The 15,160-nt window shown below is 33.4% G+C and overlaps 3 protein-coding genes across 3 annotated transcripts; 2 read left to right on the top strand and 1 right to left on the bottom strand.

Moving 5' to 3' along the window:
- Positions 1-2,806: 2,806 nt before the first annotated feature.
- LOC11446281 (thiamine thiazole synthase, chloroplastic) lies at positions 2,807-5,571 on the top strand. Its single transcript, XM_003607633.4, has 3 exons — positions 2,807-3,282; positions 4,266-4,754; positions 5,258-5,571. Exons 1-3 carry the CDS (start codon positions 2,875-2,877, stop codon positions 5,411-5,413), a joined length of 1,053 nt encoding a protein of 350 aa, XP_003607681.1. The 5' UTR covers positions 2,807-2,874; the 3' UTR covers positions 5,414-5,571.
- A 2,357-nt stretch (positions 5,572-7,928) lies between these two features.
- On the top strand, positions 7,929-10,032 carry LOC11443905 (small ribosomal subunit protein S13, mitochondrial). Its single transcript, XM_024781317.2, has 4 exons — positions 7,929-8,086; positions 8,966-9,077; positions 9,278-9,511; positions 9,618-10,032. The coding sequence occupies exons 2-4, from the start codon at positions 9,018-9,020 to the stop codon at positions 9,768-9,770; spliced, it is 447 nt and encodes a 148-aa protein (XP_024637085.1). The 5' UTR covers positions 7,929-8,086; positions 8,966-9,017; the 3' UTR covers positions 9,771-10,032.
- Positions 10,033-10,813: 781 nt separating this feature from the next.
- LOC11443375 (TBC1 domain family member 17) lies at positions 10,814-14,999 on the bottom strand. The gene is made up of 10 exons (XM_003607631.4): positions 14,544-14,999; positions 13,867-13,962; positions 13,539-13,642; positions 13,151-13,404; positions 12,879-13,001; positions 12,491-12,579; positions 12,141-12,246; positions 11,862-11,959; positions 11,318-11,572; positions 10,814-11,208 (listed from the first exon to the last, which is right to left on the bottom strand). The coding sequence occupies exons 1-10, from the start codon at positions 14,631-14,633 to the stop codon at positions 11,113-11,115; spliced, it is 1,311 nt and encodes a 436-aa protein (XP_003607679.2). The 5' UTR covers positions 14,634-14,999; the 3' UTR covers positions 10,814-11,112.
- Positions 15,000-15,160: the final 161 nt, after the last annotated feature.

Below are 15,160 nucleotides of genomic sequence, written 5' to 3'. Positions count from 1 at the left end.
TTTTTTTTATTATATAGTATTTTATATAGAGAGTCAAATACACCTAATTAATATTGAATAAGTAATTAACCAGAGCAGATGGCTGGTTGACCCATCATCAATTTGGTATGTTCAAAATCTCAACGTTATGATAGTAGTTTTTCAAATATAGAAAATGTTTTCACAATTTAATTAAAACAAGTATAAAAAAATTAAACCTTTTTATAACATTATTTGTTCTTAATAGGTCAATTCAACGATGAGTTTTTTTTTTTAATGGCATTCAACAATGAGTTTGGATCTAAATAAAGACGAGTATGAAGTTTAACCGATGATTATTTTAGCTAGGAATAAAACTCGAGTATCGCTGAAACAATTCGACTAGATATGTTTTTACAAAAAATTCGACTAGAGTTAAAACTCATCAATCAAGTAATTTCAATTTTTTCAAAATTAATATAATATCACTAAATGAATTATTCTAAATAGCAAATGGTTTTTATGTCATATTAAATTGAGATAAACAACGAGACATTAATGAAAAAAATTATAATTAATGTTTCGCTGATTTTAAAATAACAAATAAGACGAGATAAATAAATCCTTTCAAAATAATAATAAAGACGAGATAAATAGATTACACACTTCCTTAAAAAAATTAAGAAGATATTACACACTTGATATATGCGATACATGAGTAAATAATTTTTGAATCACGCAATAGATTGTTGTTCAAGTCTACGCAATTTTAAGCTGTAGTTAATATCAACCATTTATTTGAGATTGAAGAAACAAATTTTATTACTCCATCGTAAATCTAGATCGAACAAATACGAGCTTTATGAAATTCAATTCCAATCCATCCAATTCACTAATTTTCTATGCAGATACTTGATTTCTATTTAATGTGCATGTGTCCCTCATGCGATTTTTATTTTTTTGACATAACCCTCATGCAATTTTTCATAAATTGAAAGTTTAGTTGATAATAAAATTAATATTTCATTAATATACTTAAATAACCAATAAAATGTCCGAGGTTCAAACCCTGACCACCACAAAATAAAAATAAAAACAAATAAGATAAGATAAATATAATACAAATGAATACATAGAATAATCGAGATGGATTGTCGTTCAATTTACACAATTTAAATAATATTCAAATCGCGATAGATTGTCGTCTAAGTTACACAATTTTAATATAATATCAATAGTTAATTTGAGATCAAACAATATTTTTTTTTATGGGAAATAAAAATATCTTATCATCAATTTTACGAGTAAACCCTTATTTAGGTTCCTGAAAGTGCACCTCGCTATCAGACACGTTCCTGAATCAATTAAACGAATCAAAAACTCCTCAATATCTGTTCCGTTAGTCACACACGTCCAAAACGTTAACTGAACGTTAAGTGTGATGATGTGTCCATTACGGTTGCCATGTTGGATGCTTATGTGTGACTCCCACATTGGAGAGGGACGAGAATGAACGTAATATCCCTTCCATCTTCTGTAGAAAATTTGCAAGCTCATAACTTCATCTTCTTTCATACCCTCCCTCTCAAAACATTCCAAGAGACAAAAATAATGTCTCTAAACAACACTTTCAAGATCAACCTATACATGCATGGGTTAAAGGCAAACAACGATGCGAGTTCGAAGCTTGATGGGAGTTGGGGTTTAGGATCTGTGATTCGCGATGAAGATAGAAATGTTATGGCATCCGCAACCTGGATCAACGAAGGACAACTTGATCCAATCATGGCAGAAGCTTTTGCCCTTTATATTTCGATGGAGCTGGCTCGAGATTGTTTTATGCATCAGGTGGTTTTTGAAAGCGATAGTGAAATAGTTATCAAATTGGTTAATAGAGTTTTAGATCTACCTAGGACTTACTTGGGAAATTTGATAAAGGGTGTTAGGAAGATGAAAGGTTCCATCACATATTTTTTTTTTTTATTTTGTTAGGAGAGAAGGTAATTGGGAGGCTCATTTTCTTGCCCAATTTGCCCTCCAGGAGCCGAACAAAGTTTGAATTGAGGAGTACCCTTCTCATGCCCATCTCTCTGTACATCATATTTGAGTTAATAATATTCTTTTTTGTTTCAAAAGCCATGGTTGCAAGAAAAATAATATCATGGAATTGAGCATGAACAACCATGAAATTTTGAGGAAATTTAAGATTTTTATGTTTAGAATGGTTTTGGGTTGTTGGATTATGGATTTTGAATTGATGATGAAGAAGAAGATAAAGGGGTTAATCAATTTTGAATTTTGATTTTGAATATCATCATTTCTGGGTAGAGGTGTTGTTGAGCATGAGTTTATGAATAGTGTTGGAGAAGATGAAGGAATTGGAGGCATTGAAGAAGATGAAGGCAGAACATAATTGTGGTCATTTTGATCCCTCCCCTATGTGGACATCCAATGGCTTAGTCCCTTGCTAGCATGGAAGGCCAACACAACAGCTGAAGTGGCAAGTATAACCGACACATCAGCACCGTTAACACCAAGTTAACGTTTTGGATGCATTTGACTAACGGAACAGATGAGGGAGTTTTTGGTTCGTTTATTTGATCCAAGGACGTGGTTGATAGCGAGGTGCACTTTCAGGGACCCAAACGGGGTTACTCTCAATTTTACACAATGAAACAATCTCCATTGTTGTGGTATGAAATTCAATCCAAACCATCCAATTCTCTAATTTTCTGTGCTGATGCTTGCTTCCAATCTATTGTGCCACGTGTCGTTCATGCATTTTTCTGGAAAATTGTAATAACAAAAAAGTTTCTCTCTCCAATTTTCACCAATAAATAACCTACCTATGCCATCACCAAAACCACACCACTGAACTCTCACACTTCAGTTCATTGTAATAATTTCACATAAAAAATGGCTTCAGCTTCCACCACCATTACCTCCTCCTTCCTCTCAACCCCTTCTTCTCTCACAGAGAAACCTTCCTCATTCAACCAAACCCTAAGCCTCGGTTTCAAACCAAGACACTCCATCTCCGTTTCTGCATCAGCTGCACCTTCACCACCACCCTCCTATGATCTCAACGCCTTCAAATTTGCTCCGATCAAGGAGTCAATTGTGGCACGTGAGATGACTCGTAGGTACATGACGGACATGGTGACTCATGCCGATACCGACGTCGTCATCGTTGGTGCTGGTTCTGCTGGTTTGTCATGTGCTTATGAGCTTAGCAAGAATCCTAACGTTAAGATCGCTATCATTGAGCAATCTGTGAGTCCTGGTGGTGGTGCTTGGCTAGGTGGCCAACTCTTCTCTGCAATGGTAAAATATACGATGATTATTTATTCTCTTTTCATTTTCTCACTTTGATCTAATAATTTTGATTTTGTTTTATACCATAATTATTGTTACTGCACATTAGTGGCCATCTATGACTTTTTGGTGTGATTCATTTGATATATGTCTTATTATGTTTTAAAAATTGGATCAATTTTTTTTTTTGTACTGGCCAGAATTTGAACCCCAACCTTGTATATTTGATGCATGTGATTAAATATACGTGATATCTGATTTGACTCGTTTATGATTTGAATTGTTCAATTATACGCGTTTGTTTTGGCTTTAAAAAAATTTGGGTTAATATCCTTTTGTTTATTATCATATTTTTTAAAAGCTACCAGGAGCAGTTTATCACTTTACGGTTAAAAATATTTTTTTTTGCAAATGATTTTTGTAAAAATCTGAAAACAACCACTATTAAAATAATAAAAAGTGTTTTTTTTTTAGTTTGTTTTTTCAACTAAAAGACTCCTTAATCATGACCTTGATTGAGAATCGGATGACAAATATCTAATTATAATTACTAGAGAAAAATGAATACATATCTATGTTTTTATTTTATTTTGATTCGTTGGATTAAACCAACGTTTTAAAAACTAGATGATCATTGACGTGTTCATATTTCCTCTAATAATTATAATTACATATTTGTCATCTGATTCTCCGTCACGGTTCGTGATTGAAAAGTTGTTCATTGATTTTGTTTGAATTTTAACTACTTTTAATCAGAGGAAAGATGAACTTGCCGTTGGATTTTATTCATTGTTTTAAAAATTAGACCGGAGATCAAATGAATGAGACTTAAAGGGTCACGGATTAACTTATTCAATGAGTTCCTAGGGATGAACAATATTTCTTGTGGACTTATAGAAACGAGCAAATGAACTGTTCACAATATGATGAAATTGAAACCAAGATTATGTGAAAGTGATATTTGATTGTGTGAATTGATGTGTGTCATGCAGGTTGTGCGTAAGCCAGCACATCATTTCTTGGACGAGCTTGAAATTGAGTATGATGAACAGGACGACTATGTAGTGATCAAGCATGCTGCTCTCTTCACTTCCACCATCATGAGCAAGCTACTAGCAAGGCCAAACGTGAAGCTTTTCAATGCTGTAGCTGCTGAGGATTTGATTGTGAAGAATGAAAGAGTTGGTGGTGTTGTCACTAACTGGGCTTTGGTTTCAATGAACCATGACACTCAATCCTGCATGGACCCAAATGTTATGGAGTCTAAAGTTGTGGTTAGCTCTTGTGGCCATGATGGTCCTTTTGGAGCCACTGGTGTGAAGAGGCTCAAGAGTATTGGTTTGATTGATACCGTGCCTGGAATGAAGGCCCTCGACATGAACACTGCCGAGGATGCTATTGTTAGGCTCACTAGGGAGGTTGTTCCTGGAATGATAGTAACTGGCATGGAGGTTGCTGAGATTGATGGTGCTCCAAGAATGGTAAATTTTTCACCTTTTTCATTTTCAAATAGTTTTTTTTAGTAGGAATCAAACTCGGTACCATATGGTTTACACTTTACAACACTCACATACATTGCGCACTAATCATTTGCGCTAGACTTTGATCGTTTAATTTTCAAATAGTTAAATACCACTAAGAGACATTTTGATATGGCTAGTGTCATACTGATATGATGGGTCCAACCCCAAAGTGGGACTTAATAGGAATTCATAATCATACCTAATGAGACAACTCTCTTTATCAAAAAGTCGTGGTCCCAGTCTGCTAAATTTATGTTCAATTGTTCATGGAATCTTTCTTGTCCTTTATGCAATTCTTCTTTTCATTATTACTTTATTCATTTGGATAACCAACTGAGATTCATGTAATGCGCTAGCTTCAAGTTTTCTTTTTTATGTTTTTGTTTGTGTTTTAGAAGTTGAAATACCTTGTTTTCATATATAATTGGCCATTATTAACTGTTTTGGTGTTGAAATTGCAGGGTCCAACATTTGGAGCAATGATGATTTCAGGACAGAAGGCAGCTCATTTGGCCTTGAGAGCACTGGGACTTCCAAATGCTGTGGATCATGCAGGAAATATTCACCCTGAGCTTGTCCTAGCTGCTGCTGATTCTGCTGATATTGCAGAAGCTTAATTATTGTTACCATATTAACTATTTAGTTAATAGTATCGAAGTGCTAGTAACCAGAAATAAAACTTTGTCTTTGTTGTTTGTTAGTAGTGATTATGGGCAGGTTGATGTGACTCTGTATGAGCTTTTTTGTCATTAATATGAATGAATGTGTTTGCCAACTCCTTGCATTTCTTTCTCCTCCACTAATATTTATGATTGTTTTTTAATGAAAAGGGAATACTATTAAGGGGACAGAATTCCCCCAATCCTCCCATAAATGAAATGCTTAACAATACAAAGATGAAGTCAACTCTTCACGAGTCTCAGTTCAACCGACAAAAAGACCGAAATTGTTAGGCCAAATGCCGTGACTGGAGTTCAAACTTCAACTTTTCCATTTGTGTGTATGTGTGTTTCTAACGACTTTTGTCATATCGTCAATCAACAAAAAAAATGGAGTCAACTAAAACCAAAAGAAAAAAGGCGCAGCAAGCCCTCTCTATGTGCAAACAGTTAGGCTAAAATCCCGGATCTTTTGCCCCAAGAACACTACTTGTACTCAACATACATTAGAATCTTTTCACAAATCCGGTCTGCTTTCCAAACTGCGACTATGATAGCTATCAACATTTATCTTTAATTATCCAACTGGATATTTCTGCATCTTAGATAGGGTTTCCTACTATTTTCCTCTATACTAGCACTTGATCAAGGCCTTCACATTTGGTCTGTGATCGATTCCTTAGCCAAATATGAGAAAAACTAAGCATCAAAAGCAAATTAGCCATTCCCCTATCTAATTTCTTAGCAATGTTTCTATGATCTCCTACAGTTCCTGTGCTAACTAAAATCCCCCAAACACCGTTAGGATCGATAAGATTACAGTTACCCAAAACATAAATTAAGCCATCAACTCTAAATTGATGAAAGTTTCCCCTCTTTGTTCTCATTGAATTCACCAATCAGCAATCAAGGATCCGAAATATTCAAATTGAAATTAAAGATATATTGTCAAAAATTTGCACGGGTGGATGGAAATATGGAATAGAGTTAGCATAGAGACTTGTACATCACCATTTGTTAGTACTTAAAGAAATGCTGAAAGTGATAGCATTTTTGTGAATATCCTACACAGTCCACTTGCACATTTAAATTGTTGCCATCTTGCTTGAAAATCCATACTCCCCCTGAATGGCCTTGAACATCAACAACAACTACTTTACTGTAACCATGAGTTTCTCAAAAAATTCTTGTTTTCAAAAGGAGAATGATTTTCCATAATGATGAGAAAAGTGGGATGATTATTATTAGTCTTGTAATTATTAGCTCCGTGATATTCCAAGAGAGCGCACTAATACCATCGAAGGAAAATTTATAAAATGATCATATATCACACCAATCATACCCCTTAAAAACGGAATTTGCTATATAGTTCTCATAAAAAGATTACTACAGGGAAAATATTGATATTGCATGACAAAGGGAGGATTTGGCCATCCAATATTTTTGAGTAAACAGCCCTTTCTTGACTTGAAATCGGTAGCGTTTGCAATTTAAAATCTCAAATATATTGATTTCCTTAACTAGTGTTCCAGAATACCAGTTAACATTTTCTATTATATTAAATATCTAAATTATATAATGTCAGCTAAAATGCTCCTTTTTAGAGACACCACCTTCAATAAGAGTGGAATTAAATACTTGAACCATTATTGACATACCCTCAACCCCAAGTTCATTATTACTCTATTTTGTACAAAATAAGAGGCAGCTCATAACGAATAATTTAATTGATTGAATTGGTAATGTTTGATAAAATTAATAGTTGAACTTAGTATGCAATGACATAAAAATGATATATTTAAAGAATATTAAATTTTTTCAATTAAGATTACAAGGATAAAATTGAGATAAATGATTATAAGTTATAAACAATTTAAATTAGCTTATAAAAAACAATATAAGCTAGTAAAATTAAATTATAAGCTTGTGGCATGTTATCAAATAAGTTTTTTTTTTAATCAAATGAGCAAGACACAAACTATAAATTCAAAATGATATCTTACTAAAGAGACCTTATATAAAAATGAAACTTTTATTAGAGGTGGTGTCGGTCCTCTAAAAATAAATATTTCTTTTGTGTTAGCACTTTAGTTTCAGGAGAGAATGATTAATAACTCAGATTTAGGGGAGCTCCTTTATCATTTTTTTTTGAAACGATAAATATTATTGAGATCGAAACTCTTAGGAAGATGCAAAGAGATGGTGAAAAAAGATACGAAGATGGCGCATATCGATGTAATATCTAAAAAAACTCCACAAAACAAAACAAAACAGCCAGACTAAAGACACATCAGAAAATCAGAAAACAAAATAACATTCTTTTAAACAAAAAATAAATAAATGATTCCTTTTTGACAAAAAGTAATCAATTATGTAATATAAAATAATAAGTGAAATGATATAATACAAAAAAAAAACACTAAGAAATAGACCCGCATATTTACAACCCAAACTCCACCGTGGACCGGTTTGGACCGGGTCGACTCACCCGGCTCATTTCTACAGATCTTCCAAAACCTCTCAGATTCTGTTCTCCGTCTTTATTCACTTTCTCTTCCATTTCTTTAACCAAAACAAGTTCAATTCATCTTCACACCTCAACAAGCTTCATCTCTCAAAATACTGCTTTCTGTAAGAAAAATCTTTCCATTAAACTTCATGAATATATTAGAGTCATTATTTTTATTTGTTAAGAATGATTTTTCGTTGATAATGAATTCAAATTGATCCGTATAATGTTACTGTTATACAGATTCATTTTATTTTTTTTGCATTTCAAAATTTTTCCTGTTCATCTAAGACATAGAATAAGTAGGAGACTCTGGGTGTTTCTATTATTTACAGTTCAATTGTGCACATTATGTGTTTGATAAAATGCCACGACGGTTTTTACTTCAAAATGTGTCACATATCTATGCATTTTTTTGTTTTCTATCATTTTGAAATGTTGTGATAGTTTCAAAATTGAATGGGGTTTTTCTTAAGCTTGATATATGTTTTTAAAAGAGTTTTGTTACTTCTGCTGTTTGGTTTTATGCTCTATAAGGGATTGTTCCAACCCTAAAAGATAAAATAAATTAAGCGTAGCAGAGATGATGATGTTGAGTTGAATGTGTGGTGAGATTAGACGGGATAGGATTAGAAATGACAACATTAGAGACAGATAGAGTTGGGGTAGCACCTATAGTAGAAAAATGGTGGAAACTAGGCTTAGGTGGTTGGGCATGTAAAGAGAACACCTGAAGATTATGTAGTATAGAGAGTAGATCAATCACTAGAGGCGGAGGAAGATCTAGAGAAACTATAAGAAAAACTATTATGAAAGATCTAGAGATTAATTAGTTGGATAGAAATGTGGTATATGATAGAGCATTATGGTGTTGCTTGATCCATGTAGACGACCCCACTTAGTAGGATAAAACTTGGTTGTTGTTGTATTTATAGTATTACCAATTCTTATTTATTTGAAAACTTGATTGATAATTGATTCTCAACTTTGTGTGCTGCCAGACCCCAGTTCCGGTTTTTAACTAGGCGCGCCTCCAAATCATCCGATTCCAAGATGTTTGGCTCTGCCGGAATGTTTTCCAATATAGCTGTCTGCCTTCGGCAAAACTTATCAGTGAGTTTTCTCTTTTCATTATTATGGGTTTGTGACTGCGGTCCTTTTTCGTTTTAGAACATTATGCCTCAATTGCACTTTTATGACTTTGCTTAGTGTAGGGTTTTGTTTCTTTCTTAGCTTCAACTTAGGGATTAATGCATCTCGGCATGCTTTGCAATTAAAAATCATTATAGTTGCACTGTTTTGGTTTTGTACAGTTTCGCGGTGTGCAAGTGCGGAATATAAACATTGGAGGTGGTCTGGGAGGTGAGATTCCAGATAACAAGCGGCTTGAGTATGCTCTTCAGCATATTCATGGGATTGGCCGTGGAAAAGCTCATCACATTGTGTGTGAGCTTGGAGTTGAGAACAAATATGTGAAGGACCTAAGCAAAAGAGAACTATATTCTCTTCGTGAGTTGCTTTCCAAGTACTTGATTGGAAATGATTTGGTATTTTCATCTTCTTTACAATTTGATTTTGCACCTTCTCTGTTTTGTTCCATAATATAATGTATAATGTCTACCATTGTTTTGTTTTTTTTCCTCTTTATTTCAGAAAAAGTTAGTTCAGAGAGATGTGGGAAGGTTGGTGGGTATTCAATGCTACAGAGGGATTAGGCACGCTGATAGTTTACCTTGTCGGGGACAGCGAACTCATACAAATGCCCGCACTAGGAGGACTATGCGTACTTACGGAGGTTCAAGATAAATGCTGCTCAAGTAACAGATGAGTTGTGTTACTGCTCTGGTTTGAGCTTATCAAATAAGTTTTGTTAGGCACTTGATTGCATTAGCCAAATCTACACACATTGAACTTACCCTTTCATGCTTATTAGCTTAACATTGCTTTGCAAGAATGTCAGTTCTAGTATTTGTATTGATGTTGTCTTGCTGGATTTTGAATTTTGTAAGAATTGATTTATTCAATCAACCATTCAATGAGAGCTACATATATCACTTTACCGCGAGAATGAATAAATACCATGTTGAAGGCAAGAAATGCTGGTCAACATCAATTTCCTTGACACGGATGGTTATTCCCTTTTTGTTTACCCTTTTTGTCGTATCACATATTTTACAAAGTATGAACAGTGAGCAGAATAACTTCATGCACAACTTTTGTTATTTTAGATATACAAAAGAAAAATATTTTAAAGATAACATACAACAACAGTTGTTGCTCATCTAAGACTTGATGGTTGAATTCCTTTCTGAATTCTGTAAAACCCAACCCAAATTTTATGAGGAACTCCAATATTGTTTACCCCTAACAGAGGGCACCATGCAGGAAGTAACACATCTCTTGATCAACGAAAAAGAAAATGTCATATGCTATATTCGAGGCTAGGGTTTCTTGGTTTGCAATGATTTCAATTTCCTCGTATAATGAGTTGATAACAAAAGAAAATTATATCGGAATAAGATAAGTAAAAAGGAGAAAGAGATACTGAAACCAAAGAACTAAGAAGCAACATGATTGCATGTGAAGGTGTGATAAGCATTGGTATAGCCACTAGAGTGTCATGTACTGTATATTGAATAAGCCTTCAATTAATCTCTCTTCTATCTAGTCTCTAAAGTATATAAAAATGATAAGTAACATCTAAAGTATGTGAAATCCTTTTTGTTAGTCTCTACAATCAAGTGAGAGACTACATTGGCAATTTTTCGTTTATGTTAGGGACTAAGGAAGGAGTAAGGACATAATTGTGTATACTTTAAGGACTGCCGACTAAACAGGAGATAAATTGATACTTTAAGGACTAAATTAGAAAGAAAGTGATATTTTAAAGACTAAATTGAGAGTTTATTTGCCACATATCTTGTTTACATATATATGACACAATCAACATACATTTCTTTGGTAACTAGAAATAGAGGTTCGCGTAGCGAGTTCAATCTCATTCGTTGAATCTGGGTTACAACTCAACCCAACAATTGAGATTTGACTGAACCTACTGCAGAGGGCTTGGATTCAAAATAAACAGGAATGCATTGTTCATGCATGACAAACTGGAAAAATACGACTCATGTTCTGCAACATGATCACATTAATGTTGCACCTTTTTCATATATTTCTTGTGAAGTTTCAATGCTGCCATACAAGCTTTTTTGGCATCTAGATTTCCATTTGTGTCATTCAATATCTGAAAAGTATTAAATCAACGGCCAAAGTCAATCCATATATGAACAAAGAAAACTATATTTTGTTTAGTAAAAAAGAAACAAAGCTGAACTTTTTTTGGGACAACAAACCTTAACGACATCATCTAGGCCTCGTGCTTGCTGGAGTAGTGTTGCACTTTTTTCTTTCAACACACTAGCAACAAGGAAAATAGATATGGGAAGAGGAGGTTCTTCTGTATTCTTTGCTCCATTTCTCATATTTTCTCTCTCAAATTTTCCATAATGACGTATTGACTTTAATCTTGCTTTAGATTCCTCAGCAGTTTCTTCAGAATCTTCATACATCCAAAACATGTTGGGATCATATTCTAGAGCCCACATCATCTGTTAAATACTTCAAGTAATTAGTTATTACAATCACTATAAGTTATTTCCAATGAGGAAAACTTGATATATGAAGGAAGTTAAAAACATGATTTCAACCAACTGTGTCTAATTTATGCAAACTCTTGTTAAAAATTGGCATGATTAGCAATGAAGAAAATGTGCTATGGCATAATAAAAATTGGACAATGTATACATACTGAGGACACATTTTCTACTATGTGATTCAATGTTCATCTGCTTGTGAAATGAGATAGAATACAATTAGTAGAAAAGAATCTAAGCTAACCTCCCAAAGGTACAATGAATCACAGAAGGAGAATTCTCGACGAAATAGAACCATTAACATCCGAAAAGCGAACAGATAGTCACCTCCACCAATATGCTCTGTGCACCAACATTAAAAGACAGTTCATAGTTACTTTCCATTTTTAAGAACATGAAGTTATGAATTTTTTTGCTACAGAATATAAAAAGGGCATGTAACAAAATATATGGAGGAAAATATTGAACCTTTAAATGTCAAAACAATATGATATAACATTGAAGAACAAATTCAAGGAAATACCTATATGTTGATGAAGTTTTGGATCAATTACTTGAGTAATTGAAGCCAAATTGTTTAGTTGAGTCTCTACCCCCACACTGTTATTGGTGCATCTGAAATTCCCTCGCTTTAAAAATTACAATAAAGATCATAAGAAACAAAGACATAGTTAAATTTAGTAAAAACTGTAGATACAAATAATAACATTTAAACACATCTTGCATTTTGTGCCACCAAAATATTGGATTGGGTAAAAAACAATGAAACAATAACCAAACATGAGAATTTCTTGCTTTTCAAGAAATCATTTCAGACAGACCATGATTAAGACCATACTAATAATGAAATAAATCATATAGAGTAGAACTTACTAATCTACGCATCAGACGCTCGAAACACCAGAAAGAATCAGCTTCATCATCGAGCAGTATTATCATAGGAGAGCATAGGTCACTCATTCCTGCAAATTGTAAAATGATAACCAGAAATTTACATTAGTTTCAAATTCTGGTTACATTTAGTTTCTCATAAGATTACAAGTGGATCATAATTAAAATTAATCTATGAATAAGTCAAGGTTTTAAATTGCGGTATGCAACTGCAGTATATCAGGGTTTAAAAGATATCAACAACCACAATTATCATTACATCTACATACATTTTCTGCTATTTTAAGTCAATGACCAAGTATTAGTCAATGTCGAAAAGAGGCAACAAAAAAAAATTACATTCAAATGAATCACATATCTAATGACTAACCTTGACCATAGCCAACATCATTATCTATCCTAGCATAAACAGCAAGAATATCCCATAATTTTGACAAATTCTCTTTCTTCTCATAAAAAACCAGTGTCCTATCGGTACGAATCACGTCAAGACCTGAAATGTGTTTATATAAGAAAAAGAAAGTAAGATAATTCACCATGTGAGTTATTTTATGATGATAGAATTTTACATTTCTTCATTTGAAAAACATCCAATAGTATACATATTATAGTGCATTGAGAACCTAAAAATATTTCACAAACCTATTTGATGTAGAGTTAACATCCATTGAATTACTTTTTTGTCTGTCACCTTCTTTGCTGTATTATTAGGGCTTGGAGCACCTACTTCTTGAGGAGGTACAATCACTCCATTTTCTGGATTATTTTCTAACAAAACCAATGGATCTTGAACCGGTACACCATCGTCGGTAACTACAGGTGCAGTGATAAATCTACCACTTCCTACAAGAGGAAACAGTTGGCGACATTCTTCCTTCCATTCAGCATATTGCGTCCTGAAAATATAGAAAGAAGTTATACAACAAACTAATCAACGATTGATTAGATTTATAATGTAAAACACAACAATCTTAAGGTGCAGAGTAGAATGTGACAGTAATTAGGAGCTTATAGAAGGAAAAATGATTACCTTCGGCGCTGCCTTATCTCTTCTCTTTCCTCGAATGTACTCGTGGGTTCATAGCAACCGAGTAGAAATTCCCAAACTTCTCCTCTAATTGATGGATGGATTCCCTGGTTTGGAAATTTCGGTAATGTAAGACAAATTATTAGTAGAATTTCATGATACAAACTAAGCTATCTTTTATCACAGGATAACTTTATTACACCAACTTTTATTCACAAGATAAAGTTTCTTTATGAACCTAATTAACATGTAAATGAAGTATGAGAGAAGGAGCAAACTTTATATCTTGAAACATATTAAAGCAAGAGTTTATGATTGAAAATGCAATTACCCCACGATGGATTCGGCTTAGAGTCCTGCCTATATCCAAATACCCTTCCGGAGAAAATGCAGCACGCCACCTTCTTTCACTTAGAGTTTTACCAGCCTGCAGAACAACAAAAACTAGTTCAAATTTAACGAACATTATATATTAATGTTACAAAGACCTCAAATCTAAAGGAACATCAAATTTTTCAGCTAAATGCATACAATTTCTGCATTAAGGTACAGAAACTTATTAGTGTATGTGATATGGTTTTTACTTTTGCATAAGATATAACTATGACAAGAATTATATTTATCAAGTTCTATCACAAACTTGTATGGTTGTGTTTATATATTGTAACTTCTAATAGTGGATTCTTGTATGCATAAATTGGCTTCAGTGATCAAATGTAAAACTCAATGGCATTCATTAATCAATTCAAAACTCATTTCAAGCCAAAGATATATAGCACAACATAGATATTTCCAAGCCAAAGATATATATCACAACATAGATATCTTTGGCTTACATAAAAAATATATATTTTCTTCAATCCAATATATACATGCAAACATATTACTATACTTGCATGTAAGTATATTTTATCAATAGAAAACCGTCCACCAAACACGTTATCAAACTATATCTTATCAAATGTGAAACTCTTAACATATATATGATGCATATGATTTAAAACATACCTTGATCCTAAATCTAGACTTGGGAACATCGGTGCATTCAGGGCGGGTTTCATAGAAAGAATCAGCAGGTACTCCAGGATCTCTCCACATCCCAAAAAATCTAAAGAATTCTCAGAAAAAATCTATATGCAAAATTAGAGGCAATGATTCTTCTCTAAATATCTTCAACAGCCAGCACCTAGAAGCTGGATCCCTTTGAAATGATCAACCAAACTCAGGAAAAAAAATTCCTTAAAGTTTTTGATGAAGAATTCAAAGGGGATCCAACCAAGGTCAATAGGGTAGGCTAAGCTTCAAAGCCTAACAAAACAAGATAAACAAAAACCACAAAAAAAATAGTTTATTATTTTGTTTTTTATTAGTGTTTTTGTATTTTATAATTTTTTTAAAAATTGATGGTTTTTGTGGATTAACAATGGTGATTGTGTTAGGGAAATGGAAGTCCTCATACCCTGTCAAAAATGACTCACAACCTCACGAACACAAACACTTGCCGTTTAATGCGTAAACTTGCACAATCTATATTTTTTCTCTCTCACCTTTTTTAAATTTTCTGTTTTTTGCTTTGTGTATTTTTGCATGCATGTTGACTTATCATAAGAGTCTTTTTCGTTTAC

The sequence above is a fragment of the Medicago truncatula genome, chromosome 4 (genome assembly GCF_003473485.1).
Source record: "Medicago truncatula cultivar Jemalong A17 chromosome 4, MtrunA17r5.0-ANR, whole genome shotgun sequence".
NCBI classification, from domain to species: Eukaryota; Viridiplantae; Streptophyta; class Magnoliopsida; order Fabales; family Fabaceae; genus Medicago; species Medicago truncatula.
This window is presented reverse-complemented; position numbering and strand designations above follow the sequence as displayed.

Excerpts from the sequence above, each read along its gene's own strand:
- LOC11443375 (XM_003607631.4), bottom strand. The coding sequence starts at position 14,633 with ATGTGGAGAGATCCTGGAGTACCTGCTGATTCTTTCTATGAAACCCGC. Across the intron at positions 13,643-13,866 it reads TAAGCCGAATCCATCGTGGG|GGAATCCATCCATCAATTAG; the intron begins GTAATTGCATTT and ends TTTCCAAACCAG. Across the intron at positions 13,405-13,538 it reads GAGATAAGGCAGCGCCGAAG|GACGCAATATGCTGAATGGA; the intron begins GTAATCATTTTT and ends CTATATTTTCAG.
- LOC11443905 (XM_024781317.2), top strand. The coding sequence starts at position 9,018 with ATGTTTGGCTCTGCCGGAATGTTTTCCAATATAGCTGTCTGCCTTCGG. Across the intron at positions 9,078-9,277 it reads GCCTTCGGCAAAACTTATCA|TTTCGCGGTGTGCAAGTGCG; the intron begins GTGAGTTTTCTC and ends GGTTTTGTACAG. Across the intron at positions 9,512-9,617 it reads ACTTGATTGGAAATGATTTG|AAAAAGTTAGTTCAGAGAGA; the intron begins GTATTTTCATCT and ends TCTTTATTTCAG.
- LOC11446281 (XM_003607633.4), top strand. The coding sequence starts at position 2,875 with ATGGCTTCAGCTTCCACCACCATTACCTCCTCCTTCCTCTCAACCCCT. Across the intron at positions 3,283-4,265 it reads GCCAACTCTTCTCTGCAATG|GTTGTGCGTAAGCCAGCACA; the intron begins GTAAAATATACG and ends TGTGTCATGCAG. Across the intron at positions 4,755-5,257 it reads TTGATGGTGCTCCAAGAATG|GGTCCAACATTTGGAGCAAT; the intron begins GTAAATTTTTCA and ends TTGAAATTGCAG.